The sequence below is a fragment of the Prunus dulcis genome, chromosome 8 (assembly GCF_902201215.1).
Source record: "Prunus dulcis chromosome 8, ALMONDv2, whole genome shotgun sequence".
Lineage (NCBI taxonomy): Eukaryota > Viridiplantae > Streptophyta > Magnoliopsida > Rosales > Rosaceae > Prunus > Prunus dulcis.
The window spans coordinates 12,937,349-12,950,013 of record NC_047657.1 but is presented as its reverse complement, the minus strand read 5'-3'; the positions used below and the strand labels follow the sequence as shown (position 1 = coordinate 12,950,013).

At 36.8% G+C, this 12,665-nt stretch overlaps 2 protein-coding genes across 4 annotated transcripts; both read right to left on the bottom strand.

Moving 5' to 3' along the window:
* Positions 1-984: 984 nt before the first annotated feature.
* On the bottom strand, positions 985-4,051 carry LOC117637170 (protein SRC2 homolog). Of its 2 annotated transcripts, none has more exons than XM_034371992.1 (7): positions 3,679-4,051; positions 3,403-3,507; positions 3,134-3,260; positions 2,941-3,012; positions 1,778-1,823; positions 1,354-1,666; positions 985-1,265 (listed from the first exon to the last, which is right to left on the bottom strand). In XM_034371992.1, the coding sequence occupies exons 1-7, from the start codon at positions 3,791-3,793 to the stop codon at positions 1,222-1,224; spliced, it is 822 nt and encodes a 273-aa protein (XP_034227883.1). In that variant the 5' UTR covers positions 3,794-4,051; the 3' UTR covers positions 985-1,221. The 2 variants fall into 2 exon arrangements, with proteins under 2 accessions (XP_034227883.1, XP_034227882.1); XM_034371991.1 differs by having other exon boundaries at positions 3,134-3,284; positions 3,679-3,908.
* Positions 4,052-4,921: 870 nt separating this feature from the next.
* On the bottom strand, positions 4,922-11,864 carry LOC117636348 (phosphatidylinositol 3,4,5-trisphosphate 3-phosphatase and protein-tyrosine-phosphatase PTEN2A). 2 transcript variants are annotated; one of them, XM_034370814.1, is made up of 13 exons: positions 11,538-11,864; positions 10,105-10,595; positions 9,802-9,903; positions 9,657-9,713; positions 8,752-8,817; positions 7,976-8,152; positions 7,762-7,848; positions 7,585-7,649; positions 7,422-7,498; positions 6,804-6,850; positions 6,536-6,666; positions 6,374-6,443; positions 4,922-5,741 (listed from the first exon to the last, which is right to left on the bottom strand). In XM_034370814.1, exons 2-13 carry the CDS (start codon positions 10,513-10,515, stop codon positions 5,205-5,207), a joined length of 1,827 nt encoding a protein of 608 aa, XP_034226705.1. In that variant the 5' UTR covers positions 10,516-10,595; positions 11,538-11,864; the 3' UTR covers positions 4,922-5,204. The 2 variants fall into 2 exon arrangements, with proteins under 2 accessions (XP_034226705.1, XP_034226706.1); XM_034370815.1 differs by lacking the exon at positions 8,752-8,817 and having other exon boundaries at positions 11,538-11,794.
* Positions 11,865-12,665: the final 801 nt, after the last annotated feature.

Here is a 12,665-nt window from a genome sequence, read left to right as displayed (position 1 = left end):
GGGAGGATCAGCTCGATGCTTGCTATTGCAGGTAAAATTCTTGTATGACTGGCATTGTTTAAAAACTAGAGCTTTAATTAGGGAGTTGCGTTGTTTGCTTTGTTTGCTTTATTTGCTTTATTTCTAGATTCAACTCACTTTCTTCATGTGCATCTATTGTATGCAAGAATTTTTTTGACACAAGTTGATATTGAGGAGGGAAGAATCGAGCCTAGGATCTCGAATATAGGTTAAATGTTGTTAACCACTTGAATTACAAACTCCTTTGTGTTATATGTAAGACTTTTTTAATTTTGGACAAAACCCTCCAGAGACCCAATAAGATCACTGAATTGCATAGCATTAATCATTATAAAAGATAAAAATTAAATAACAGCACTAGGCTTTGCCAGCCATGTAATAAATAAAAAATTTAGACTATGCATGCTTGTATCTCTTAACACGTCAAAGAAAGCTATGAACATAAATATGATTTCTGTTCCATTCCCAGTCATGGACGAAGAGATTTTGTCTAGCTAAAGAAATTATTTCATAATTTATTCAGAATACAGGGCAAGCGATGATCATGTGTAAACCATCCTCTACAGAGCTGCTTTTTCTGTAACATACAACTGAAAACTCCATTAAAACTCAGAACCCTACTTCTGATCACGACATGCTTTAACCTAACGATAGAAGGGAGAGGATACAACATAAGATATGGTGTTCCCGCGAACTTCTTGAAAAATATCGCAATTCTTATAGCATGTTCGGAATGAGCTGAAAATAATGCATCTTGTTTGCAGTTCAGATGAAAATTCAGATTTACATTTCATTTTTATTGCTTCATAGTTTTCAAACAAGTTCAAAGCCTGCTAGATTGAAAACCCCTATCATGTTAATAGTGAAGCCTGCTAGATTGATTTGTTCTGAGAACTATCCCTTGGTTGCATGTCTTCAGCACAAACATAAAAATAACACATTTATCTGCCTTCAGGAATTAAGTAAAAACGCAAAGGGTAACCAAATGAATCATCTATGTAACAAAATTCTCCTTCAAAACCTCTGTATATACGGTTTATCAACAGGGGGGGAAAAGAAAGTGCACATATTTGCAATTTGAAAAATAAAAGTGCACGGGGTAACACAAGCACAGCCGCCAAACTAAGAGGAAAAGTCTATACATGACTATCACAACATCTTATCAATTGCTTCTTCACTTGGGTCTGGAGGAGCTCTATCTCAGTACGGTGGTGGCGGAGGAGGATAAAGTCCAGGAAAAGGACCTAATTGAAAAGCAGAAAACAGAGACTCAGTATTTGATGAGTCATATTGGCAGCAAGAAGTATGAAACATAAGAAGAAATGAAGTTACCTGGAGGATAATAGGGCGAGGGTTGTGGAGGTGGTGGATACGTTGATGGAGGATATGCTGAAGTTGGTGGGTATGGTGGGGGAGGATAGGCAGATGGAGAGGGACCATACGTGGATGGGGGATATGCTGCTGAACTAGGTGAATATGAAGGATAGGGAGATGGAGCTGGGTAGCCTCCTGGTGGTGGTGGGTAAGGTCCAGATGCTGGTGGTCCATAAGGAGCGGGGGGCGGAGGGGTTGAATATAGATGAGATTGTGGTACATGTGGTGCTGCATATGGAGGAGCAGATGGAGCATAGCTTGCTGTTGGTTTCTGCAGTGACCCAAACACAGTAATTCAGTTGGATAGGTAATTAATATGAATACATACAAGACAATACTGTTCAATAGTAACCCGGTTATAGTGAGAAAAAGTGCAACTTACATTGGTCTTCGCATAATGCATGATTAGCCTCACTTCTCCTGCATATCTACAATGGAAAAGATTTAGTGTCAGAAGTCTAACAATTTTTTGATACAAAGGAATATTTCCCATAATCGTAGCAAAATGAAATGTAGACGCTAAAGGACAATTAGTTCGATGAACTTGTGGATACAAAAACCAATTCTGTACTTCTGTTATAAAGGTAAGACAAAATTGGCTACTCAGGAAGGAAGAAAAGTGTTGCAAGAACTTTTAGTTATGAAACCATTCCCGCCAGTTGTTTTCTCTTCTTTAGCCCAAATTGTAAATTAACACAACTTAATAAAAGGGATATATATCATACAAAATTTTAACCCCATGTCCAAGGGATGCCCTGCATTACAGATAAGGATGTATATCAATTCCCTCTCCTTTGATTTCCCCTCATTTTCTTCCTAGTATAAAGGAAAAACTCGTGACTGATTAACACAACCTAAGTTTGAGCTGTTGTGAGGATCGATAGATGGACCATAAAGTCATATGAAAGTCGTTCAATTGAATTTGTATTACTTTAAACTAATTGTTTCCTTGAGTGATTTTCAGTGGAGATTCTGCAATCAGATGACACAGAAATGTCATTGTATGCTAGGGACATCAGTCTACTTAGAGTTGATTTATTTGGACCAATAGATGCTCACTGGTGTTACAGCTTAAACATGGAAGGTGCTAACACAACTCACCCCATGTTTACTCCTAAAACCACTGATAAACTAGCACGGTCCATTCATAATCCAACTTTCAAAACCTATTTCATCCAACGCAATGCAGGTCCAAAACTAAGCTGTCTCATCATGCAAAAGAGTAAAATATAAAACCTAACGAAAGGATGCAATGTGATGTTAAAGCAACAGAGGGATGGAAACATAAAGATAATTGACTTAGCATGCACGGTATACAAAAACCAACCTCTGTGCACCTAGAGTTTTGACTAAGTACAAATGGAACAGGGAGCAATAACAATTGAGGTTAAGAATTTCGGAATATGAACATTCAACTAGAACATTGTAATTTGTAAAGAAAAATAACAACACCTACATGTAATCTGATTCGTATCACTTATAAACCATTTAGATTTTATTATAGAACAAAATAAAACAGTTATGAGCTCAAACTTATGTAGTTACCTGCCAGTTTTAGTCTGGAGCGTCCAGGCACTGTCATCATAACCCTGTGAAAGAACCTTCTGAAGTTGAACCCTAAAAATAATCACACACCAAATAATCCAATTAGCAAACTCAAAAACCCAGAACAAGCAAAAGGGTGTCTTAAAAAATTGCCAAAATTGAGATATTCAAACACAAAGGATGAGAATCATACTTTCCCTCGCCAATAAAGTCGTCCAAGGTGACAGTATTGCTGTTCCAGACCAGAACATTCAGTTCCCTAAGACCTTCAACCAACGGAAACACGAACTTCTCTTGGAATGTAGGGTTTTTACCACCGTCTACACCAGAAAAATCAAATTGGGCTTAAGTCCAATTTCAGATCTGAAGATTTAGATTAAGAAAAGAACAAAAACCCAGAAACAAGAACAAAACTTTAAGCCAAATTTCACCAAGTAAAATTGGATAAAAATTGAAAAATACCTGTGCATGTTCTGGTACGGTGCTTTGTGTTAGCATATTCCAGACAAACATATGGGTCTTGCCGTGAAAACCATTCCGTATCCTTCAACTTGTTACAAGCAACAACTGCAGCAACTTGTTACAAGCAACAACTGCAGCACCAGATAATGAGAACCCACATCACAAAAACTCAGAATTGAGAAGAACAAAACCAGAAAACGGAAAATTAAACGAGAAAAAATAGAAAAGATGTTGATGGGTATTGTAAAATAAAATTGTAGGGAGGAGAAATTATACCAGTGACCTCAAGAAGCTGCCCTTGAATACCAGAAATCGACATAGACGAATAGTTAGGAAACGAGTAGTGTGGTTGTGCAGACGAATAATGGGATGAAAATCGATATCTTGACATCTCTCCTCTGAAAGGTCTTCTCCTTTTATACAATAATGTAATTGCGCGTTTTTTCTTTTTAATTAAAATTTAGAACATGGTTTGGTTAAAATAATAGCCGCAGTTAATGTAATTCGAAGAGGGTTTTTAATTTTTTTCCAGTTCTGGGACTTCGAGGAAGGAACAGGAGACGATGGTTGATTCCGTGAAATTAATGAAACATCAGTTTCAGCGATGGAAAGCGCGTGGAGCTAGCAAGACTTTCCTTTTTTCTTTTTTGGTTGAATTAAGGAATTGACACGTATGCGTGGTTTCCCCGCAAATATGGCTGCGCGGGCAGACGCGCTGTCCGAACGCGGCATATCTTTGTCTCTCTAATTTGGACACACGATTTTCTTACCATAGGCAATGGCATAGGGGTGATTGCTCCTTCTCGTTAGGAATTTCGGGTTGATATTATGAATCTATTTTTCTCTTGTTGGATATTATGATTCTATTTAAAATTTTATTTACAAGAATTCATTGTTCGATTGAATTATTCTTGTCACACGACAATACATATAAAATAAATTCATGCCTTTAGATTGTATTGTCAATATGCCACTGAAGTTGTTTTTCCCCAGTTGTTTCAAGCTCAATGTATTATATATATATATATATATATATATATATATGAACAACAATTATCGGGAAAAGGTCATGATGTTACATTGGAGAATAGTTGGAGTCTTTCTCCACCTTCATCGTGGTGGGAACTAGCCAACTTGGATACTCCATTTATTTATTTTTCGTTTCTTTAAGAAACAATATATAATATTGATAGCAGGCCAAAATGGCAGTGTCTCCATTAGACCAAATCAGTGACATGTTAACAAGAAACATACAAATAAATCCCCAAGGCATTTGCTGGAAGTAAGGCAGAATGGGCTTCGCAACTAAGTTGAAATTCACAATGTTCGGGTTTGAAAAGTAGCATAAATTTGTGAATGTCTTTGCTGGATTGCTTGTTGCAGGCAGGATAGGGTTTAAATTATTCTAAATTACAGGGTTGGGAACTCGAACTTGGATGCAAGAGGACGGTCACTGTCCTGCAAATGAAGGATAACATTAAAAAGGCAATACAAAAAGAAAAGAACAAAAGACTCGAAGTATACCCCAGAAAGCAGGAAATGATATATTACAGGTTTCCTTTTTTCTTTTTACAAAAAATAAAATGAATTCCAACAATTCCCATCTCAGTTTGATGTTCATTATTCGCATATCCAATAAAATTTTTTTGCTTGATCAATCCACTAACCAAAGACATACTTCAATTACAAACTGAACGAATGGATTGAACATGACCTATTATCAGCAACTGCTGGACTTAAAGCTTGCAAACCATTTTATGTACAGATTCTCTAATTCCAGGCACCAACGTCAACCCCATGATTTACTCACTTTCATAGTCGTCGTCATCTCCAAACGTGAAAACAGAGGCATCCGCGGCCATTGCCTTAAATTCACTCTCAGAGTTTGGAGCCTCGAGGCCTGGGACATTTCCACCACCAACAGAACCTTTTGGCTCACTCGCAGCAGGTACCTGTTTTGAGTCCACGTTTCCAATAGAAACTTGTTTAGCCGCATGTGTTAAACTTGCAATTTGATCTGGTTTGGTATTAGACTCAGAACTGGTGGTCGTACTGGCCACAGTTCCACCTGCTGCTGCCGAAGTTGCTTCTCCTTGCCGGCTCTTGGAAGAGCTAGATTCCTCTGCCTCACTGTCTGAAAACACATCATCCTTATCTTGATTTCCTGGGCTTTTACTTTCTTGTGGAGCAGCTGTACCCCCGTCATCCGAGGAAGGATTGGTACCTGAGCTTTCATCCGGTTTCTTAGTAGAAGTTTCAGTGTTAGGTGCCGTAGGAACATTGCCGTTATAATCCACTAAAACCACTTCAACCTGAAATCCCGGGGAAGGCAGTTTTCTCTGCAGAAAACCCATTACAAACTACCGTTAAGTTGGCCATCCTTTTTTAAACTTTTAACTAAATAAGAAATTATTGAGAAAAGGAGGGTGACATGTGTGCCTTAGTATTAAACAAAATTAAAAAACAAAAAAAGGAAGCAGAGGGAGTCCTATGAGTCCAATTGAAATACCATCTCAAGAGCCGAGCACTCAATTCTATCATATAACGCTCCACTCCACTAAAAGCTCCCAGCTATATCTCCCACACCACATGATGAGAATACGAGCAGTGATAGATGGCAAACACCAAAAGCTGAGTGATAGTGCAAAAAAGTGTGCTCTCAAGGTGTAGAATGGCTCACATTGTTTCGGCCAACAGGTATAATTTGTAGTCAATATTTGATAAATAGCTAAAGTTCCAGGGCATTTTTCCACTTAACACTTCTGACATAAGACCAACCCTTAACCAACCTCACCATCTGTTATTTTATCCAGGTTGTGGAGTATGGTAAAGTAAAAACAAAGTAAATATATTTCAACAATTGTAAGTGCTATACATGCAGACCACCAACAATAAGTTCCCAAGGTTCTGTATTTTCCTAGCACAAAGCATACATCTTGCAATAAAAATGCAAAATCAGCAAGAGATGTACCTTGTCAAACCCATCCAGATCGTTGTTGGTTAAAACTTTTCTATTTTCAGTCATCGTTGTGTTCAACCAGCTGGGAATAAACGACAATAACAGTATTAGAACAAAAGAGAATCTGTTCCAAGTCACACAAAGCATAAACAAATGGGAAGGAAGACTACATACCAGTAAAAATCTCCTTGACGATCATGAAAATGGATTTTGAAGTCCCCAACTAACTCTGTCAAGCCAAGTTCCCCCGGCAGCGCAAAGACCATTACACCCTTCTTGGGAGCAGAAAACCAATAATCTTCTGGCTGTCAATATAATTTACATGCAAAACCCAAGTTATCATAAGGACGGCAGAAAGCTAAAAATTACTAACGGGAAAAAGGCAGAACCTTTATTGAAACTTATATTTAACTGTTATCAAACAAAAACAAAAAAAACCTACCGAAAGACCCTTAGTTCTTGGATGCTCTTTCGTGGAAAAGACAACGCCTGAGAGCATTAAAGCAAAGGCATCAGCATAATAATAAGCTAATAAACATCAGTTTCAGAACTATGCAGTACTTAAACTCTAAGATATACATGGTTTTCATGCGTTTATGAGTCTTTGCAAGCATCGGCATGACATAGTTCAACACAAACAAAATGGATACATGTGCTTCCAAGTGAATTGTGAGACACATTTTAAGCTCACTATCAGGTCAGCTCTGAATATGGCAATGAGATCTTTACTCTTTGATATCTGTGTAGCAAATTTTTTTTAAAATATCCCACATTCATAATTTCATAAAATGATTTTTTTCAGAGTTCTGAGGATTATTTAGTAAAAAGAAACGTGAAGAACTTGTTAGTGTTGAGTTAGGTCATCTTTCCATATTCAACAATGTGCAATAGTACTTGGAATAAAAAAACAAGTGTAGAAGAAGATCTAGTTGCAGATAACCCTAAGAAGACAAAAGGCAAACATAACAGATGAACTGTGATGGTAGAAGGTTTATCATTAGACAGCATAGTAGGAAAGTGGAAGGGTGGTAACAGACACAGCAAGGATGATGGAACACACCATTATGATCAAAGACAGTAATGGAGGGCCTGATCCAGTATGGGCACCTATGAAGCCGGAAGCCCCTAAGCATGCACCTGCATATGATGCAAACAAAATATTCCATCAGTGTCCATGTGAAAAATAAAGATACTACAAAATGGATATATAGCCAAAAGTATACCTGCGCCCTGGTGGGTTTTCACCATTGAAGTATGTTAAGATACGCTCAAAATATTTAACGTACCTCTAGAAAAACAACAGACAAAAATTAGCCCAACACATAAAATGTAAGAAGGGTAAGTGGTAAGAAATCAAAAATATGTAGCTCTTAAAAGAAAATAGAGCAAATAATACTAACAATCTGACTTGGAAGAACAAGCCCCTTTCCATCAATACATCTTTTCTGGTTGTAGTAGTCAATAGACTCCTCAGCGGTCGGAAAAAACTGAAGAGACGGCAAATAAGTCTATAACAATAACTAAACAAGATACAATATGAAACTGAGAAATTAACTCATTTTTCCATGAGAATCTTTTTCACACTTTCAGGAAAAATACTATGCACAAATATACCTTCAAGTAAAGAAGAAGACTGGAAATCATCAATCCTGTTCTTGCCATTCCAGCCTTGCAATGCACAACGACAACATTCTCAATATCCTCTTTCAACCATGAATAAGCGCTTCGACAAAACAATGTTATTAGCTGAATTGGTGGGCAATTATGGTCATCGAATGGAAAACTAGCCACCTGTAGACAAAATGATAAATCAAATACAGGAAGCTGTCACAACAGAACACCTTTGTTTTGATAATTACAATCCACACAGCACATGTACTTTAAGCGATTATCCTTTGTTTACTACGGGCCTTTATTAATTATTATATAAAAAAACAGAAAGCACCAATATCTAGACTATCAGCTTAGTGGGGTGCCTATATCAGATCTGTTAGGATATAGAGTAATTGTGGAGTTCCAAAAAGAACATTAGAATATAACCAAATAGGACTTGTCACTTGTGTTGTTCTAGTCTCGTGAACTAAACATATGGTTCTGTTCTTCATGGTTCTTGAAAATAACATTGACTCACTCGTCAAAAATGGAAAGGTAAATTTATTGGGATTCCACTACCACCGTCACCACCATCACAACCACCACTACATCCCTAACACCTAATGGGTACCCATTGCCCGTCCCTACTTGTGAGAAGTTCTAGTTGAATGCCATGGTTTAAGCTCAATAATAACCTAGCCACGCGTCAATTCCAGCCGACCACAGTACAGATCACTAATTTGAATGGTTCAAATAAAAACTGTTGGCGCACCCACAAGTGAAAAATCATGACTCACCTTTCCTTCAAATAAGGATGCGTCATACAGCCTTTCAGAACAAAGGTTATAAACTTTGTACTTGCCCTGCACATATCCCAAGATCAGATATTCCAATATGTCAAAATACATTGAGAATGATATTTCTTACCATATCAGTACAATATATCATAGCAATTGGCATAAGCTTAATCACATTTCTTTAACCAACGAATTAATATAAAACAGTCACTATATAAGAAATTTATGGATACAATTTCTAATGTCAGCAAAACCATACATAAAATGGCTAAAGAAAGAAGCTGCACTTCTGTAGCTAACAAGCTAAATACACAAGGGTTAAGTTCCACTCAATTCAGATCCGAGTAAATACAATAAACGGTTGAAACATTATGCTTGGGAGATTGTCAGTGTGTGTGTCTGTTTGTTGAGTGTTTTAAAATTAATATTATCTGGACTCTGAACCAAGAAGCAACAAGATCATGACAACTTCCTTGGGACAACAAAATCAAAAGATGAATGAAGCTCCAAATTACTTTGCTCTGCTACACTCATATTTGGTGCATCAAGGAAGAAATCTATCTTGCACACTCCGTCTCTTAAATTATTTTGAAAGATTTCCATATAAGTTCAAATGATCAAGTAGAGACTGCATGAGTGACCTTAGTAAAAAGATACTAAATGAACTTGGGAATCACTCACTAGGCAGTTATACAAAGCCTTCAAAAAGGAGGGAGGGAGCGAGAGAGAGAGAGAGAGAGTTTATCTAAGTGATTACGTATACTCAGAAACATTATGAATGGATCATCATAAGGTAATATAAAATCTTGTAAAATAAATACTAAATGAAGATTAAGCATTAAGAGGATTTTGGCAATGCTATCCAAAGATGAATATAAAGATCATGAACCAAAATGCATTATTACCTGATGATGAGTTTCAAAGAACTTAATCACTTCTTCCATATGATTTCTGTAGAATCCCTGCATTACATATTTAGGTAGACTGAATTTTGGTGATACAAAGGAACAGGACAAGTGAAGTCAAATGTGGAGTATATTACTTACTAACCTCAACATATCCTAGAAAGCCAGAGCTCATGTCACCAGCAGGGAATCCCATAGCAATAATGTTCTCCGTAATATAAGTCATGTCCAAATCAAATCCTCCTTCCTATACACAAGGCAGAAAATTGGGTTATACAAATGCTAAAAAATTCATAACATGCGGAGACGTCTTGTTTGCTTTGAAATGACAGAGACTACAGGGCAAGTAAGCAAAAGGAAAGCAGTTTATAAATTATAACCCCTATAAAGAAGATAAAAATAAAAAAAAGACCACAGCAGCAAGAAATCAGTAACACAGGAGACCCACCTGGTATCTTCGTTTGTTTTGGGAGACAACATGTCGGGCCTTAACCTGAACAGCCTTCACCACACTCTTAGAAGAGTCAGCTATGCCTTTTGTAATTGTTCCAATAAAACCAGGTTGCTGAGTTGTTGGACTTCCACTTGAACCCTCATCTGCCGATGGAGCTTTTGGAGACAAGCGCAATCCTAAGCCACTAGTAAAGCGTGCAAAGGGTGATTGTCCAGCATTCCCAGTTGTAGAGTTGTCCTGTGTTGGTGCTAATGGCTGAGGAATTTTCAGATTTTTGGCCCATGATGACAAGCCAGAAGAAAATGGCTTATTTGGCACATCCTGAGAATCTGATCCAGAGTCCGTGGCAGCAGGAGGTTGTGCCTGAGGAGCTTTAGTTTGAGGAGCAGTCGATTCTGAATCCATCCTATTACCCCAGCGACCCTGATGGAGAAATGGGTATTGAAAGTAGAAGTTCACAAACCCAGCATACGAACTTTCTGTAGCTGAAAAGCACACACAGAACAATTATTTTAAGACAAAAACCATGGACTTTTTATTTTCAGCCAAAAATATATAAGAAAAAACCAAAATATTCCAATCTTCCTCTGTTTTCTTTCTCACTTTCTAATCATTCTTATTCTCTCCGTAGGCTAAAACAGAAGAGAAAAAGACAAACAGAAATGTGCAATTATGGACAACGTCCATCAGTTAATGTAGCATAAAACTGAAGCACTTACGATTAATACTATTACACTGATGATCAACCAGGCAACTATCACTCCACAAATTCAAATGACAAGAGGGACCAGAAAAAGAAAAAGCACATGACCTAATTGCTCTACCCATGTAAAAAAAATCCTTTTATAAATCTACGTCAAAATGAAAATAAAACATAGGAGATATCCAAGCTTAAAACTTCAATAATGTAACAAATGGTTTTATAAACAGGTTTCCCCAAATCTAACCAACTGTTTCCAAGCTTTCCCGGCCAATCATGCGAGTAGAAACATGGAATTCTTAGTTTCTGCATTTCCAATAGTTCTTGCTCTCTCCAAGCCAACCGTCAAAACTAAAGCCTATCTTCTTTAAATAAAAAGAATGGTCCATTTCTGGGTACAGTCAGTCTAACACATAGCCCTTGGCATGCTTAACCAAATAGAAACAAAACTTCAGCTTATCTCCAACTCACAACAATTTTGTCAATTCAAGCACCATTCTTCAAGTTACATTTCTACACATAAAAACCTATGCATATACATGTACAATGAATTCAATTGAAGAAAACTACCAAAAAAATCAGATTATTCTGATGAAGTCAAATTGAAATAACCACAAGATCCGCATAAAACGAAATTAAATGAAAACACTCACTATGAACAAGAAAACGCGAGCTAAGTGACTAATTAAAGCAATTTTAGAGATCTACGAATAGGATCCAATCTTACCGAGATGAAAAGCCCGAGAATTTAGAAGCCCCGAGGATCTCACACAAGTTAACTGAAGCCTGTCTAGGGTTTCACACGCAGAGAGACAGAGAGAGAGAGGGAGAAACTGAGGCTTGGTAATCGGGCTGGTTAGCAAGGTCTTTGTGCTATCATTTTCACGTGCTTCGGTTTTGGTCAACCGAATCGACGGTGGTGATGTGACCTAGACTGTTTGATATCTTCCGGTTAGATCGTCATCTCGCGGCAATAAAACGGTAGGATGTTGTTGGCTTGTACAGAGTAATGGCTTAAAACGGTAAGGCGCGTTGCGTTGCGTTTGTTATTTTTCATTCCTCCCCCCAACTCTTTATTTAGTAAATACTAAATACGTATAAAATTGCAATAATTTTTTCTTTTACGGCATTTTTTTTTTTTAATCAACGAGGATGGGAATCAGAACATTTGGAGGAAAAATACCACTTGACCAAAGTCCGAAAAAATACTTTCGACCAAAACTTTAAACAAATATTCTTATTTTATACAATTTTTAATAATATAAAAGAGTATTGAAAAATAAATCCATTATGCATAATATAGGTATCTATATAGTTTATTTATTTATTATAGGAATAAGGGTTCAGTAAGTGTGGAGATCAATAAAATAAAAAAGAATCCTTACGTAAAAAAAAGTTTATTTCCCATGTTTTTTAATAGGTGCTGAAACCCAAAAACATAATTTTTGAAAATTTCTCACGGACTAGTATGAGTTAGAAAAGAAAAGCCTTCATAAGGAATTTTTTTATATGTGGAATTATTTTCCAATTTAATCATTGCTTTTTATGACATGTGATTGGCTGTATTGTAAATATTCTTCATATACTACGTCTATTGGATGGTACACCAGCCACATAGTGTACCCGAAACACCTAAAAATTATTCACAACTACTGAAACAGGGTCTCGAAATCAATGTTTGCTATAATTAAATAAAAAATATTTTTTCTTTATTTATAAAAAACACACATTGTTTTTTTAATTATTTTTTGCAATGTTTTAAATTTAGTATAAATGTTTTGAGAATATAGATTTTGAAAATTGTAATAGGTCCTTCGACTCGTGGGAGAATGTTAGACTAAACAAATGATTTGGC

What these genes read in the sequence shown, in the direction of transcription:
- LOC117636348 (XM_034370814.1), bottom strand. Translation starts at nt 10,515, where the DNA reads ATGGATTCAGAATCGACTGCTCCTCAAACTAAAGCTCCTCAGGCACAA. An exon ending in GAAAACCCACCAGGGCGCAG is followed by an intron (nt 7,499 to 7,584) that starts GTATACTTTTGG and finishes CATCATATGCAG; the next exon opens with GTGCATGCTTAGGGGCTTCC. An exon ending in CGTCAAGGAGATTTTTACTG is followed by an intron (nt 6,444 to 6,535) that starts GTATGTAGTCTT and finishes GTTTATTCCCAG; the next exon opens with CTGGTTGAACACAACGATGA.
- LOC117637170 (XM_034371991.1), bottom strand. Translation starts at nt 3,793, where the DNA reads ATGTCAAGATATCGATTTTCATCCCATTATTCGTCTGCACAACCACAC. An exon ending in GCAGCTTCTTGAGGTCACTG is followed by an intron (nt 3,508 to 3,678) that starts GTATAATTTCTC and finishes AAGTTGCTGCAG; the next exon opens with TTGTTGCTTGTAACAAGTTG. An exon ending in CCGTACCAGAACATGCACAG is followed by an intron (nt 3,285 to 3,402) that starts GTATTTTTCAAT and finishes ATTGGACTTAAG; the next exon opens with CCCAATTTGATTTTTCTGGT.